General features: G+C 41.8%; 1 protein-coding gene across 1 annotated transcript; it reads left to right on the forward strand.

The window, feature by feature from the left end:
• Window positions 1-533: 533 nt before the first annotated feature.
• On the forward strand, window positions 534-16,524 carry DCUN1D1 (defective in cullin neddylation 1 domain containing 1). Its single transcript, XM_066556396.1, has 7 exons — window positions 534-628; window positions 8,256-8,472; window positions 9,737-9,905; window positions 10,401-10,531; window positions 14,551-14,633; window positions 14,870-14,966; window positions 15,946-16,524. The coding sequence occupies exons 1-7, from the start codon at window positions 626-628 to the stop codon at window positions 16,023-16,025; spliced, it is 780 nt and encodes a 259-aa protein (XP_066412493.1). The 5' UTR covers window positions 534-625; the 3' UTR covers window positions 16,026-16,524.
• Window positions 16,525-17,701: the final 1,177 nt, after the last annotated feature.

Below are 17,701 nucleotides of genomic sequence, written 5' to 3' on the forward strand. Positions count from 1 at the left end.
GCTCCTCTGTAAAGCTGCTGCCCCGAGACTTCACCTTCCCCAGGTGTCCGTGGCTGCTCAGCAAGCGATTTTGCCTCTTCTGCGAATCCATCCTAGAAAGCCCGGGGGATTTTCCAGTCTCGCCCTTTCCGTGTTCAGGCCCCCGGGAACGGCGGCCACACTGGATGCTCGAAAAGTGTTTGACCTTTTGATACTGACGAAATAGGAACACATAGGGAGATTCCCCGACACAACATCGCGTCCCGGGGTGAGGAGCTGCTGGGAGCCCGCATCTCCGCCTGCCCCCGCCGCATCCCCTCCGAGCCCACCCCGTAACAACCTCCAGAAGCCCTGGGGGACTTTTCCCCTCCCTCCCTTCCCTGCTCGGGCCGAGGCCCCCCTGGTGCTCGCCGCGACCTCAGCGCCGAGCGAGGGCCGCCCGCCGTTCGCTGCCGCCGCTCCCGGGGAACGCGGCCGGGGCCGCCCCCTGTGAGGGCTCCCGGCTCCCCGCACTGCGCATGAGCGGGGGAAGGCGGCGGAAGGGCCCGTGAGGAGCCGGGAGCCGCCGCCGCCGGAGGAAGCGCCGCCGCCGCCGCCCTCAGTGTCCGCCCGAGCCGGGAGGGGAGAGGCCCGCACAGCCCCCACCATGGTGAGCGGCCGCCCGGGGTCCCTCTGGGCCCAGCGCGGCGCCTCGGGGCCGGGCAGGGGCAGCGCGGCCTGGTCGTGGCGCGCTGGGTGTCCGGGAGCGGCCGAATGGCCGGTGTCGGGGGCTCCGCAGCCGGGCACGATGTGTTGGCCCGCGGCTGCTCGTCCTCTTGCCGGGCACGGCAGGGCCGGCGTGTGGGGCCCGGGCCGGGGCCGCGGGGCGGGCGGCAGGGGCTGCTCGGGGCAGGGGCCTAAGCGGGGGGCGCCGGGATCCCGCCCAGGCTCCGACCCGCGGGGCCCCGGCAGGCCCCGCACGGCGGGAGGGGCTCGCTGGCACCTGGTGTGAGGGTTCAGGAGCCTCTGCGAGACAGCGGCCGTGCTGTGGGCAGCGCTGTGCGGGCTGTGCCCTGTGCCTGCAGCAGCACCGAGGGAGAGCAAGGGGCTGCCCGCATCCAGGGGCTGCTCGGAGTTTTTCCGCAGGATTTCAGGCGACTCAGGGCCCATTAAGTGCTGTCAGCTCACAGGGAAGCTTGGGGGTGTCGGTGCTTCTTGAGCTGGAATTCTCTTGGGGAATTTCTGGATAATTGTTCCAGGGTCTTGGTTGTTTTCATAGAAGTGTTGTAAAGGAGGGCCTTGCAAAGGTCATCCTAGTAAAGGTCTTGTAAAGGTTTATCTTGCGTTTTCTCTGTCATACTGTTCTTGTAACTGAGGATTTGCTGTGGACTCCCAAATCGCCTGACTTTCTCCCTTGCTTCTTGTAGGGGGAAACTGCAGTGTTTAGAACAGCATTTGCTGGTTTTGTTTGCCTAAACAAAAGAAAAATATCTTCCTTCAATTTAATTAAGGAGGCCCTCGTTGGTTTCTTGCACAGTGCCTTATGCACCAGAGGGAACAGTTTATAGTAGTACTTCCAGGCTTTCTCCATATTCAAATGTTGTAACAGCTTTAGCTACTACACCTGTACAATTTAAAGCAGCACTTTTCTGTAGCAGTGTTACAGTCTTAGGAGGGGTGTAGGAGGGAGTTGTAAGATCTACTGGTGTATGCTTATTGGTGTAAAAATATTTTATACTTGCTGTTAATACTATTCTGACAAGCAGAGTTAAAAACATATTAAAAAAATTACAATGTCACCTTTAATTGATGGAGTTATGTTGGCATAAAAATTTGGTTAGCCAGCATTTAAATTTGTGGTGTGCAGACCTCTAATAAACTTGTCACTGTGTAACTAGTATAATTTTTAATTGAATAGTTTGATGTAGATCTTCATTTGTGTTTTTTTATGAGCGCTTAGGACTGAAGTCTGAATGAAGTTCTGACTGTAAACTTGTCTTACTGTAATTCTGCAGGTCTGGGACTGTCTGAAATTGTGCATACACAGTAATGTTACACAACTTTTTATGAAGACTTTTTTCTATAAAAATCACCTAGACCTGTCACACAGTATATCCAGTGTAGGTAGGCAAAATAGATACACAGTTGATAAAATAGACAGTTAATGAGTTGAATGTACATATATTATTGGCTGGCTATGAGATTAGAAATTTAAATTGAACCATAGTGTAGAAAGTGGCATTATAACAGAAATAGTGAGGCCCATTACTCAGAGAATATCTTTTTGTGAGAAACAGCAGAGTTCTGTCTGCTTGGTCTTCTTGGAAACACTTAACTGAAGAACCAGCAGACATATTCTGTGTAGCAATTCTGTGCTGGTAGATTGGTATTTATCAGATGGGAGGGAGTATGTGAATACTCCACTCATGGCCCTGAGCAGAGCTGTTGGCCCTGTGCAAACAGCTGTGTTCCAGGCTGTGCTTGTTGGCTCCAGCACCCAGGTGAAAGGATGACACTGAAGTGGGACTAAATGACAGGCTGCAGCTTTTAGAAGTAGTAAATACAGGTATGGATGGTTTCCAGTGCCTTGGTGTAGGATTCTGTCCCTTACTTGTGGTATGGCAAAATCCTCTGTTTGGTTAGGGGAAAGGTAGGGAGACTTCACAGAGATCTGAGGATGCTCATCCAGAAACATGAGATTCCATGTCCAGTTTTTCTGCCCATGTACACAACTGCTCTGGCTCTTCCTCCCAGAGGCTGTGGCTTGTCCAGCACAGCAAGTGCCATGGCACAGGCTCCTGCTGCTGGGGCTGGCTCCTACCTGTCCATGCAGCACTGCCAGATTGAGCACTGCTGGCTCTGCCTTAGTCTCACCAGTGTCCATATGGCTTTGTGCCTTCAGGACAGAGGATTCCTGCCCTTGAACCATCTTTGTCCTGGATCTGGAAGGGACAACACCCTGGCAGTATTCCTTGGGCTGCTGGGAGCAGTCAGCCTTGCTTACCCACTCTTCATCTGAGCTGGCTGAGCAGCACCTGTAGAAGGGCTGTCCTTCACCTTCCCTGTTGGAGTGTTAGTGCTTCATCTCATCCTGAGGACAGTGCTGTGCCCATGAATCAAGGCACAGCAGTAAGCTGGTCCATTGTACTCTGAGCCATCTTCACTGCCTGAACAATTCTGAATGATTTAATGAATTTAGAACTCTGTGTGGTAATCGAGGCAAGTGTGTTTTATTATCTACATCATTATCCAGAGCCATGTGCTAGCCTTATCTCTATTTATATTATCTATTATATTGTCCAGTTTGTGTTCTCTGAAAAATATTTCTGTGCTGATAAATACATAATTTCTTACTGCTAACCTCAGCTGACAGGAAGTTGTAAAATTTCATATTACAAGAATTTCATGTCTGACGCTGTCTCCTGTAATGTTAGTGTACTTCATGACATTGTTATGTGGTGTTTAACTCCACGAGCTGTTCTGCAAGGCCAGCTGTTTATACGTGTAAGCAGTGGTGCATATGCATGTCTGAAGCAGTTTGTTGATATTAAATAGTTGAGGTTTAGTTGTCCCATGGTAAAACTTCAGATTCTTGGCATTGCGCTTCGGACGGAGTAGTCAGAGTGCTAGACAAGATGGTGCACGATTCTGTTTCCTCTCCTGGCTTACCAGAGATCTCTTTGAACTAATACTTTAAATCACTTTTAACTAGAGCCATGAAAAAAAAATTCAAGAATATGAACTACTCTGAGAACAAGGTGTGAAATTTATTACGTAGCTCTTGATATTTTACTCATGTTTTATGGTGCCAATGCAAATATACACTATGAATAGAGTTTGTGCCCCAGACCAGAGTTAAGAATGCTAAACAGCTGGCTGCTTTATGTTGTCCTTTTTTATTTGGAAAAGCCCTGATTTTTGTGTTTCCTTCACCTCTCAGGTTAGCATGAATTACCATTATATCTACAGCAATATTCTTGGTAGCTGTAAATTGACCTTCTGCCTGCATGCAAATACTGAAATTATTTTATCCATTAAAAGAACATTATAGAAGGTGGAAAGCAACTTTATGTTGTGATTTTTCTCTTGGATTTTATATCTCAACACACTTTTAAAGTGTATTTGTTCTGTTCCACTGCAACCAAGTAGATTTCACATCAGTTTGAAACAGAAGCTTACAAATGTCCTGACTGTCTTACTTTGTGTGCCCTCTCTTAGAGAAACTGCTGTGGAAAATAAAATGTAGTTGAAGGACATGTTTGTTTACAGTATTCAGAAACTGTGGCTATTTACTTTCACTGTTTTTGTCTTTACCTCAGATTTTTTTTGGTAGTATACCCGTGTGCATCACTGTTGGTGGGTTAAGATGCAGTTCTGTCTATTTGTAGATTTCTGTTGTAATTAACGTTTTTCCTACAAAACAAACTCATGATTACTCATGATTCTGCCTGTTAAGCTTTAGCCATGTGTTTGTTGAATACAAGCAGTGAAGCAGACATTTTTAGGTGCCTTTGGTTCCTGTCATGGATACAGTCCAAGGTGGGATGGTTCAGGAGCAGAGCTCCCCTGGCCATTCGTGTGGCATCAAGGGACAGCAGTGGCAGTCGGGTGAGGGGCTGCACCCCCGAGCCTGGGGGACTGAGCTGGGTCCTTGGGAGGAGCAGGGATCTTCCCACAGCCCCAGCTCCGGCCGGAGTCTGAGTGCAGTCAGTGTAAAGGCCGAGACTTCGTGGAGGTTGATACTATTTTAGAAAAGGCTTTTACCTGTCACATGCATGAGAACTTAACAGGCTTTTCTTTGAGTCCCGCCTGAAACAAAAGCGCAGATGTCACATCGTTCAAATTCCTTTGCTTAGCAGTGAAACTCCCAGGATTTGGATGGTCTGTATCAGTGGCTGGGAAAGGTGCAAAGCAGTCGCTCACTGATGAGTGACTGTGTGATTGCCTTCCTTGGGGGCCACAAGGGAGTTTGGGCAGCAGAACTCATCGAGCCCTGCTTGTCTCACTGGGGCCACATGGGACCTTTGAGCCAAGTCCAAGAACAGGCTCCAGTCCGGGCAGTGTGGGACAAAGGTTGGTGCTGTTTCCCATGAACCTTATCCAGGAGAGTGGAGCCCTCATTCAGCTATTAACTGTCTGCAAAATGTTGATGACCAGCGTTTGGAACTTATCTTTGAATCTGGGGTGACTAAAAACAGTGCAGAAGATAAGGAAAAATAATGCTGTAGTCAGAGCTGGTAGAGAAGTTCTAGCATTTTTTGTACCTGAGACTAGGAGAAAAAATACTGGGGGAAATAAAAGTCCAAGTATTTTAATTTTTATTTGTAATTTTTCACTGAAATATCTGATCAAGGAAAGGATATTGAATTAGAATATTCAAATTTGGTACATCATTGTAAGAGGCAAATCTTTGTTTTAAAATCAAAATAATAGAACCAGATGTTAATTAGAATGAGTGTAGTTTTATGAATCTACACAATGTAGCTTTTCATTTGGAGAAGTTATTCTGTGTTTTAAAAGTAAGGTTATCTGTCTTGTGACATCTTTATTATGAAAGGTAGCTTGGATACCACACAAACTTGATCAAAGGCTTGCAGAACTGAATTTTTCCTTTGCCTTTTGATCCAAGAAATAAGAGTACAAATTTGTTTCATTTGCTTTCCATTGGTGTTCATTTGTATATATAGGCAAGACACATATGTGTTAAATAAAATTCTGTCTTCCTTTTTAACCTGTGTTAAAGTTGAGATGTTTTATGTGGATTGTGTTGCATTACAGTGAGCACAATTTCAGTGTCAGGTATTTGTTGCCTGATGACTGTAGGATTAAAGGTTATGTGCTGCTCTGTATTGCACTTGAAACAATAATAGAGTATTAGTGCTCAGTGTCTAGAAATAGCCCTCAAAAGTGCAGAAGGCTTGGAACCTGTTCCTGCTTGAAGTGTGGGTTTTTAATGTGCTGGAAAGTGAGCTATAATAGGATAATAAAAACTCAGCAGTAATTCCATCTCTTGCTGTCCTGTAGTAGGCCTGCAGAGAGTGCCCAGTCACTTAGGATGTGGAGTGTCCTGTCCATATTGGCAAGGTTCTGCAGAAGCATTCATCAACTATAAACAAAGGGGTTTGGCACTTCTTCACTAAAAATAAACTCATATTTGACCAGGAAAATAGGAAAATTAAAGAAAAAGATTATGGCTGAACAGTGTGATTTATTGCATCTTATACCTTACTGAATGTTGTAATTAGCTGCTTGATTCTCTGCAATTTCAATCTTCTTTTAAAAAAGGTTTTATGTTGTTGCTATCACTTAGGGAGCCCCAAGCATGGGAAAATCTCATGTGCATATGTAGAATTTAAATTTTATCATAACAGGCATTTAAGCTGCAAGCTTTTGTTCTAACAAATTGCACTCTTCTTTTATGTGACAAGATGCAGAACATACCAGCTTCTGTGGTCCTGGGCATCCATGATAAAGCCTACTTAAACCTTTTCCTTGACTTTTTGTGGGATGTCACTGCTTTTAGAGTTCACCCTTGCAGGAACAGGGAAGAACAAAGCCTCCTGGGGTTTTACAGAGTACTCACTATTAAATGGGCTATGCATACTTATGTGTACACGTTTTTTAAAAAATCAAAATACTAAAGATTGAAGGCACCAGCTTTGTAAAGAAAAAAAGGAAAGCTAAGATAATTAAGTATGGCTGCCCTATAGTGCAGCTGAGTCTGTGGTGATGCAGCAGTCTGGCTGTGTGGAACTGATTACAGGAAGCTGGTAATTGATAGATTTAAATTTGGGATTGTTTCATCTTCATTTGGGATTTCTTTCAGTGGTTTGTTTTCAATAATCTGAGTTTACAATACATTTTAAAAAGCTGCAACTAAAAATCCATTAGTCATTTCTGGAAGTTGTTCCACGTGGCCTTGTCAGTGTTAGAGGTTTTTGTGGAAGTGTGAGCTCAGTAGTGCAAGGTGCTGAATGTCTGCTCTGGAGCCACCCTTGACACATGGGGTGCACAGGAGCTGTGCTCAGGGTATTGTTCTATTCAGTATATTCTGTGGGTATCAGTTTAAACCAAATGTGATGTTCTTGTATTGTTTTCCAGTGGTGTAACTGTGAAGCTGGTGACTTAACTATTCTTACAAATAACTGTTCATACTCGATCATCAAGCTACAGAAAACTAATCCTGACTTTTAGGACTGATGAATTTGTCCTCTGAAGCATTAGTTCTTTTTTCTTATGATGATGTGATTGAACACTAATTAACACTTTGGAATTAAGAGCTTGAGCACATACTGCTCCTAAATCATTCCCTGTCTGAATTTTATCATGTCATGGGATTTTTTTTTGCCTTTTTTCTCCATATTCACTGAGAAGGAGCTGTTGAAATTACAGATGCAATAATGAACAGAATATACAAGTTTTGGTTAGAATACAAAGTAAACTAAAAATTAAATACTTGTGCCATGTAAGGAATCCAATACTGATTTAAAATTTTGTCAGAACTTTTCTGTACCAAGTTGTAACACTGGGAGTGTTTGCTTCGACTGTATTGAGTGAACTGTGGCACTGAGTTTGGGTGTAGTGCAGGAGCTGTGATTGCTTTCTCATGATGAGCAGTTAGTTTTGTGTAACTCATACCCTTGAAATCCTGCGTGTGCTTCTCCTCATCAGAAATATCCTTGGGAATCCCTCTCTGCTGATAAGCAGCAAGTCTGCATTCAGTTCTGGGCTGGAGCAGGGCGGGATGGCTGGGTCTGGGCAGGAGGCCTGGAATTCCTGAGCTCTCACCTTGGCTACTCACTCCCCCGCCTGCCTCAGGCACACTGCCTCTTTTTTTCTGAGCTTCGGTTGCTGCACCTGTGAAATGGAGACAATGCCTCCTCGCAGGAATGTTTTGCAAATTATGTAGGTGGAGCTGAGAACCTTCAAAGTGAAAAATCTCTTTAAAGGAAAAGAAGTCTTTAAGGTGTTTCAGTGTGTAGCTCCCTGAAATGGATGTCCCAGCCTGGTCCCTTGCTGCCATCAAGAGGCACCTCAGGAGATCCCGTTCCAGGTGTGGCCCTGGTCCTGCAGTAGCTGGGACACAAGGGATGCTGGCTTGCTGCTCAGAGGTGCTGAACGGCTCAATGGCCTGCTCTGCCCCACCTCTGGAGGAACTTGATCAGATATTTTGATATCCTGATTGCTTGGGAAAATTAGACTGATTTAAAAAGCATTAAGAGACTGGTTTTTATTTACTGGTGGGGTGTTTTTGTCCAGTAGACATTTCTAGTTACAGTATTGTCTGTTTTCACTAGAACAAGTTGAAATCATCACAGAAGGATAAAGTGCGTCAGTTTATGGTCTTCACACAATCTAGTGAAAAGACAGCAGTGAGTTGTCTGTCTCAAAATGACTGGAAGTTAGATGTTGCAACAGACAACTTTTTCCAAAATCCTGAACTTTATATACGAGAGAGTGTTAAAGGATCACTGGACAGAAAGAAGTTAGAACAACTATATAACAGATACAAAGGTGAGTACCCTGAATTTTAAGGCTTATTTCATACTTGTATAATTCTTATTTACAATGTCTTGGTGATGTTGTGCTCTTGTGCTGGGAAATCTTAACTGACTCTTTCAGCTTTTCTTTTTGTGCTAATAATAAAAATTAGAAGGGAAATATAGGTAGGTTTCTGCTTCACAGGGATTACATGCAGTTACTTTATGTGCTCTGAATGTATCTACATTTATAGGACATTAGGGTCTGAGCTGGATCTGTGTGTGCAGTGAGTAATTGTGATGGTTAATGAGGATTTTAGGTAAGTCTCCTGGGGAAGGCACATCACACAGGACTTGATCCTGACAAAGGACAAGGTTGCATACTAGGGATGGGTTCTACCTTGGTTTTTATTCAGCTTGTTCTTATCAGGTAGTTACAAAGAGAGTGTAAAAGAAAACAGAGTCTCTGTATCTTATATAGCCAGTGTTCAACTGGTATCCTACCACATGAAGTGGATTCAGTAGAGCAGAACAAATCCTGTGTTTTAGCACTTACTCTAAAAATGAGTGCTCTGTTTTCTGTCAGTTTTCCTATGTTTTATATGTATAATCCAAATACCATTTTTGTGAAGTCTGTGTTGGCTTGTGTTAGTAGATCTTTGTTAGCACAGTTGAAATGTGAGCATCTCACTTCCAGACCAGATGTTGATTCCTTTGTGGAAAGAGGAGTGGACCTGGCTGACTTGGAATCTCTAATGGAGCAGCATAACTTCCCCCTGGAGGTTACTGTGTCCAACCTCTGCATGCTGGAAACCTCCTGTGGGCCAGGAAATGCCTACATCTGCTCTTGGGGGAGCTGTGGATGGGCAGATTTGGGTGTTGGTACAACTTGGAAATGATCACTGCAGAATGGCTTCTATGGAACACAGCTCATCAGTCTGACCAAAGAGGCCAAAAATGGAGTGTGCTGGGGGAGAGAACCAGTGTGCTCTGTAGGGAATGAGTCAGAAGATCCTGCACATTATTAGGCAGAAGATAAATGTTTGTGGTGCTTTTGTCTCTCAATTAAAATAACATGATCTTCATTGTATGGGAGGCTTTATTGCAGTAACTGCCTCAATTGTTAAAGCTTAACCATTGGGAGCACTCATTTAATTTTGTTTTTAAAATACTCTCTTATAAGGGCAGATCCCAAAAATGGCTTCTTGAAAATGTTTCCTTGTCCTAAATATACTTGTTGAACAAATTAGCTTTTTCAAATATCTGTTTTTCTTGATCCTTACTTTTATGTGCCCAAGATCCTCAAGATGAAAACAAGATTGGCATAGATGGAATTCAGCAGTTCTGTGATGACCTAGCCCTCGACCCAGCCAGCATCACCGTGCTCATCATCGCGTGGAAATTCCGGGCTGCAACACAGTGTGAATTCTCAAAGCTGGAGTTCATGGATGGAATGACTGAGCTGGGGTAAGTGCTCACTGAGTGTTAGATGGTCACAGTGTGATCCAGTGTCCTGCTTTGGGGAATTCTCAGTCTTGTGTCCTTTCTGAGATGTTTCAGAGCCCAGCATCGCTTGTCTGCCTCTGGAAGAACACAGCCCGGCCTTGCTTGTGTGAGGGTTGTGTGGTGGCTGGCACAGAGCTGCTCTGGCAGGTAGAGCAGGAATGTTGGGCAGACTTGGGGTTTCTCTGCCTTGTGAGAGTGCAGGAGTCTTTATCACATCTTCCTAAAACTTTTGTGGATTCTAGAACCTGGTATGTCAGTTATATGTGCAAATGCAACATGAAGAAATAACAAATGAAATTCTTGTAGAGGTGCAGACTCATCAAAGGCTTCCTGAATTCTGTTTTGATAACCATATTGTATTCTACAAACAGTTTATAGATTTTTGTTTAATTCACGTTTTTATGGCAAAATGAATAATAAATAAATATACAAACAAATGTGCTTTTTAAAATGCAGATGTGACAGCATAGAAAAACTGAAGGCCCAGATTCCTAAAATGGAGCAAGAATTAAAAGAGCCAGGAAGATTTAAGGATTTTTATCAATTTACTTTCAACTTTGCAAAGAACCCAGGACAGAAAGGTTTAGGTATGTATTCTAATTCATAAGCATTTGTTCATAAATATTGGAAATGGCTAATTAAAGCTGTAAATGAATGTATTATTGTGATCCAATGAATCTGAAAGATAATCACCCTTGGGTTAAAATACATCTCTGTGTTTTGAAAGATGCATGTCAATTTAAGGTACTCAAATTGATTATTAATAAAGGCTACAGAATTTTATGGGAGAAGGTTTATTTGTTCACTCCGAGTGAGTGCAGTTCTCAGTAAGCACAATGGATTATGTTCTTATATTAAAGACATAATTGCAGCACTTAGAATTTGCAGCACTGAACAGATTAATTGAATTTTTACTTTTAGGATAAATTGAAGCTGTTAAAACCATTTTCTGTGTAAGCACATTTGTACAGTCCCTTGTAACACCAGAAATGCTTGCAAATGTCTTAGCAGGATAGAATTGGAATGGTACAAATGGATTCCTGTGTTCTGGGCTGATGCCTGCTGGTGCCTACCTACAGAGGTTTTTCCCCTTACCTCACTGAAGGCTTTTTGCCATTATTTCAGAGTTCACACATGGAGTATGGCTTTAGTTGATGTAACAGGTGGAGTGGACAAATAACTTATTAAAAGTAATTTCAGAACATCACACTTTGGATGGAATTAAAGCAACAAACTGTAGCTCTGTCTATTTGAAACAACAAAAATGAGGGAATAAAAATTTCTTTCAAGCAGTGATGTTTAGCAGCCAGGATGTACATTCATTTCTCTACAGTGTGATTTGGCTGTTAGCCATAACTAGCTTTTCATGATCCTGTAACTTCTTAAGTTAATTTTTCTGGTTTTGAGAAATAATAAAATCTGGAAAGGCTGGTAGGTTCTTCCTTTGCAGCTTGTGAATTTGTTCTTCTCAGTAATGAAAATGCTCTAAACTGGCTGCCACTGGACAGCTTTGCATTCCCAGGCTTGTAAAGATGAGCTTTCTGCTTTAGTTTTACTGGCTTTTATGTACAGACCAACTTTTGACTTAAAATGAGTATTGAAAAATAAGTAAATAAGCAAAAGTTCTATGTCCTTCTTTGACACCTGGCTGTTATCTTGTTTGTTGTTTTCAGTGGATTGTGAATTTCATTGTATCCAAAGGAGCTAAAAGTGCTGCTAAACCATCTGAAAATACTTGTGCATGCTTGTAGTCATTTCTGAATCATGCAAATAAATGAACAGGCTGATTTGTATTTCTTGTAGAAAATCATCATAATTTTTTTAGGCTGCTACAACAAGGAAAATGTGGACAGCAACTGAATTGTGGGAATAATTTCCCAGGAAAACTCATTGGCTTGCTTTATTTGTCATTCATCATAAAGCTTCTTCCTGCATGTTAAGCTCTAGCAGTGGCAGACAGGTATAGTTTTCTGAGATCCATATGGCATATACATAGTGAAAGATAGGTTTTTAAATTGTTTTTGTTTTAAAATCTGGGTCTGGAAGTCTGAGCCTAAATTCTGGATGCTTACCAGCCATTTTGGTGCTCATAAATACACAGTTCTAGGCATGAATTTACAACAGGGCAGAATAATTCTGGCAACCCTGGAGCAAAACAATACTGGGAGAAGTACAGAGCTGCAAAGTAAGTGCTGCTAGTTAGGCAATTAATTTTGGTGTGTCTAAATAACTGCTTGTAGGAACTTGCCAAATTGATTTTAATGTATATTGGTCTCTAATCTTGCAAACATTGTGCTGTAGTTCAGGCACAGTTCTGGAAATATATTTCCTCTGCATAATTCCTTACTACTGTGTAAGTAGGAGGGTGTCTGAAAAGTTCTTGTGGTATTTGTATCTCACTGGAGAATACCTTGTAGCTGGTGTTCATCTCAAACATTGTTTGCTTCTCTTGCATCTCTCTGGATACAATTCAAAATGGAGGCATTTTGAGACACTTATATTTGATCCAGGAGGATTTCACTGAGCATTTTCACACTTACAGAAATCTAAAATTATATCTTTACCTTCCAGTTTTGCTATTTAATATAATTTATTTTTAAAAATGTAGTTTGTCCCAAGGTATTATGTCATCATGCTTTACATGTTTGGACTCATACACTGAGTTTGAGGTTGCAGCACCCTGAGATTTAGCTTTTAACAGCCTTTGCTTACCCACAAGAATTACCTCAAAATTGGATAAAAATGTCAGAATGCACAGTTTGTTTATAGTGATTGTTTACAAACCACTGTAAAATGCAGTGATTTGATCACCTTGCCTTTTTGTATGCATACCATTAATGCAGCACAAGTAAATAAAACTTAGTTTTCAGCTTTTTTCCTTGAGGAACTGATCAGCTTCCTCTGAAGTTTGTATCTATTAACTTTTAGAAAGACAGTAGTTTTAGTTGAAAGCTAAAATGCATGTTTTTGTACCTGAATCTGCTGTTAAAGAGAGACTTTGAGCTTCTACAGTCTTGAATGAGTTGCCATTTTCAGATACAGCTTTATTTACTGAGGAGTAGTGACTTCTGTGTAATTTGTCTCTGCTTCTTGCACTTTTGTCTGAAATAAAACCTCTTTGCAGCTTTACAGCAGAAAATCCTTCACAAATTTTATTCTGTACTTTGGTCAGGAGATACTATAATGTGACTCTGCTGTTTGAGAACTTTTAATATCTGATGCTAAACAATTCAGAAACTCCTCATCAGCTCCTATTTTCCCTCCAGCAATGCAGATTTCATACTTTGTTTTGTTTGTGTTGGTTTCACCTCCAAGATCTACCTCCCCCTGGGTTCTTTTAAATATTTGGGCATCCTGGGGGAAGGAAGGGAGTGGAGCTCTTGGTTTATTGGTGTAGATTTTTTTCTTCTTTTCCGAGGTGTGCAGTTGATCCTGTGCCTTCCCCCCCTGCTTCCACAAGGGGATTGTTTATAGAAGAAATTTGCTAGTCTGCCATAAGAGCTGTTTTTAAAAAGAGGCCACTTACCTGGGCAGCCTTTTGGGGTCACTGTGTGATATCCTGCAGCTGAGGATACTGAATTTGGTAATTCACAGTGAGTGGGGTTTGGTGCTGCAGCAATCCCCTGGTAATTCCTGGAAGTGCAGGTGACCCTGGGCAGAGTTGTGGGTTCCAAATGTCTTCATGTGCTCCTGTCTGCCCCTCCTGGCCCTTCAGCCCTTGCCCCTCCCCAGGGAGGGGGGACCTGGCTCTGTCCCTCCCCTCCAGCCAGACCCGCCGGGGTTTTTTGGGAGCTGCTGCCCTCCAGCAGCTCTGACAGGCAGGGGGGCTGCTCTCAAATCTGTCAGGCCAGGCTTCACTCATTGCAAACTAGCAGGAATTTACCAGGAGGCTTGGAAAGAAGAACAAAAAAAGCCAACCCACCACCCAGCAAACAAACAAAACACCCAACAAGCAAAAGGAAAAAAAATCCCAAACCAAAACAGCCAAAAACTACCCCACACCACCAACAAAAAAACCCACAAAAGCAAAAACTCAACCAAAACACCACCACCACCAAATAAATCAACTGTCTTCTGTCTGCTCAAGGACACTACCTAAAGAGTCTCTTTCAAAAGGAAATCTTGACTACAGAAATGAGCACTTGACAAAAGTCTCACTGCAAAGGCAGCACTTGTAATAAGGTTGCCTTATGAATGAAATCATTAAAAGTTGGTTTTATCTAAATTGTATTTTGTACATTAAAAAAGATAAAGTCTCAGTACAAAATACTACAAATTTTCTTTTCAAGCCAATAGCATCTTTAACTGAAAATATTTTGCTGACTTTTAACTAAAGTATTGTTAGATAGCAAAAGGCATATGCAATGTCCTGGGGGGGGGTTGGATATGTTAGATATTAATATGGGCAATTTCAGTTCTCTAAAATATAAAATATGTGTGTAACACTTTATTTATGGTTGCCTTTTTGTAAAGGATCCTTGAGTATATTTGCATTAGTTTAATCTTTTCACGTTTATGGATACATGGTTGATCCTGGTGTTAGATACTTGTGGAGATTATATATTTGATATGTGTATCTCTAAAAGTAATTATTTTAATATTACAGATTTAGAAATGGCCATTGCCTACTGGAATTTAGTACTTAATGGAAGATTTAAATTTCTAGACTTGTGGAACAAATTTTTGTTGGTAAGTTTAAACCTTTACCTAATCTGGACTGCAGTACTTTCAGAACTTGGAAGAGAACCGTGTTTAAGTTACTGAGTAGATGAAATAGACTGTCTTGACCTAAATCCCAGATATTCATAGTGTGTACAACAGAAATATGTTTTGGGGATATGGATGTGTTTGAGACAGTAAAAATGAATGTCTAATAGGGTTTTAATTTATTTTTTTAAATCTAAATTTTCCACCTCTCCAAACAGGAACATCATAAAAGATCAATTCCTAAGGATACCTGGAACCTTCTTCTAGACTTTAGTACAATGATAGCAGATGACATGTCTAACTATGATGAGGAAGGTAAACATTGCCATTTTCTCTCATTAACTTCTGTGTTTTATGTTACATTTATTACTGTGCATCTGCTTTGGCACAATCTCAAAACCAGCTCCATTAGAGTATTTCTGGTGATCTGAAGTTAGGGCTGCTTTAATGCATGTTGTAATCATATCTGTTATTAATGTTTTAAAAAGAAATGCTGGAGCTTTCATGGAATCCATTTTCTTTCTTTGTTCTAAGCTCAGCCATAAATTCTTTCTTACTGAGACAACCTCAAATTCTTTCTTACTGAGACAAACCCTGCTATATGTCCATTTAAAACCCACAGATTCTCTATTGCTGCAGTTCTTGGCATCTTCATCGAAGTAACTGATCCGTGGTTTGTGCAGCTCTGTGTAGGGTCCTCCGGTTACTGCATTTCGTAGCTGAGAATGTTTTTAAGTCTGGTTGCTTCTGTTTATGTGAGCCTTGGGCATGTTTTGACATAGAAGTGAAGCTGGCAGCACACAGGGGTTGCTGAACAGAACTCACTTCCTACCAAATGTGTTTCTTGTAAACTTTTGTATCGATCTTTCCTCTTCAGTCCGTGTGCAGCCAAGAACAGCTGATTGCCCTCAGCCCTTGGCAGCACATCAGTTCAGTGAGGGGGAAACTAAACTTGGGATACCTCCAGAGCAGAGGGCAGCAAACTGCTCCAACTTTATTTAGTAATTATGGACCGTGCTCATTCCCTTGTCAGTGTTGAGTTAGGATTTTGATCAGTTTTTTGTTTTTGTCTGGAAGATAACCCCTGAAAGTGATGTGTATTAACTGGCTTTAAATGAAGCAGAAATCTTTAATCAGCTCTTAAATTTTAAGCAGGAAAATAAAATTATATTTTTTTTGCTTCAAATTCTGCCTAGTTTAATACTGGAAAGCAGATATCTTGTCTGGATATGAAGCTTGTGAAAGAATGCCTTGTTGAACCAAGTTCTTACATTCTGGTGTTTTCCTCTTTCAGGGGCATGGCCAGTTCTTATTGATGACTTTGTGGAATTTGCACGCCCTCAAATTGCTGGGACAAAAAGTACGACAGTGTAGCACTAAAGGACCCTTCTAGAGTGTACATAGTCTGTACAATACCTGAAATGGAAAATTGCACAGTCAATTTCTGCTGGCTGGACTGAACTGAAGATCAATCCTCACAATATGGCTGAGGGTTGAGACAAACCTTTAAGGATACATCTTGGACCATATCATATTTCATTCTTCTACTGGTGGTTTGGGCTTTTCTTCTAGTCTGGACCACTCTTGCCCGTTAAAATTCCAACACTGTGGATTTCATCATGGATTTATTTTTTGTTGGTGGATCACCCTAGTTTCATCTCCCATAAGTCCTAGAAGCTTTATTATTATTTTGAGGTTTCTGATTTCACATAAAGCACAACGCTGGTCATCATCAGACAACTGTTGTATGGCATCTGAATTATACAGATCAACATCAAAACAATTTTTAAAAGAACCCTTAAATACACACTTGGGGCTAGTTGCAAAGACTGTACTGATAGCACTTCCTGCAAGAGTGATATATTTAAGTGTACTGGGTCCGAGTTTTTTCTTTTCTGGAAAAGTGCAGGTGTCGTCTGAGTGTGAGTCTCTGGTCACAGCAGTGACAGGAGTGACCCAGGAGCCCCAGGGCTGTTGATTGGAGGTCCCTGGTGCCTGGCTGGGGTTGGCTGGTGGCTCAGCTGCTCTGGGGACAGCTTGGGGACGACACAACTCGAGCCCTTCCCCCGTGGGCCACGGCAGAGCCCGCAGTGGGCAGAGCTGTGTCCTCACAGAAGCCAGCGTTCTCTAGGTTACTCTCTAAGAAATCAGATTTCATTACAGTTTTGAAATGCTTATCTGTCTGTCAAAGAAAGGTTTTTCATTTCTGTGGAAATCAAACACTTGAATATACTGAATTTGTGTCTTAACTGTTTGCTACACAATACAGTATTTTAAATTGAGACATGTGACTTTTATGACCCTGTTGTACAAGAAGCTGGTGAGGTTGAAATGAATCTGGGTTTTGAAACCATTATCCTGGTAAGTTAAATCTTCATAACATAGAGGTACTGCATTATGGATGACACCCCTTTTTAAATTATTTTGCTGAGTTTTCCTTAAATTGACGTATCACTGTGGTTGCCAAATACAGAAATTCAGTGTAAAGCTTTCCCAAACAAGCACAGATCAGATACAAACTACTACACTGGCTTTGTTTAAATTATTTTGTTGATCATCACTACTTCTGTCTAGCTGCATTTGACTAAATCGCTTCATTTGGATCAAAGCAGCTTTTATCAGATGCAATTCTTTAATAATACAAGAGCTCTTGAGCTGCTTTTATGGTCTTTTACTCCTGACTGAGTTACTTGGGAAGAGATGTGATAAATCCTGCTCTGGAAAACAAGCTGGAAAGAACGAGCTCCAGGAGAGGAGACAGACCATACTTACAAGTGAGAAGAGGGGGTTGAAGTCCATGCTCTAAATAGTGCCCTGATAAGGCAAGAATTATTCTTGAGATGAGTCACTGGTACTTGCACTAGACTGCAGCACGATTTTATGCAGATGCTAAAAGTATTTTAAAGAAAAATTGACTATTAAACAGGTAAAATTTTTATTTGTACTCTGTGCAGTTGACCTTAAGGCTGGCTCCCCTTACAGCAGTGCCCTTTTGGCAAATCCAGTTGTGCATTTATTCCAAAAATACAATTCCTCAAAAACATTGCAGA

Source organism: Molothrus aeneus, chromosome 10 (assembly GCF_037042795.1).
Source record: "Molothrus aeneus isolate 106 chromosome 10, BPBGC_Maene_1.0, whole genome shotgun sequence".
NCBI lineage: Eukaryota > Metazoa > Chordata > Aves > Passeriformes > Icteridae > Molothrus > Molothrus aeneus.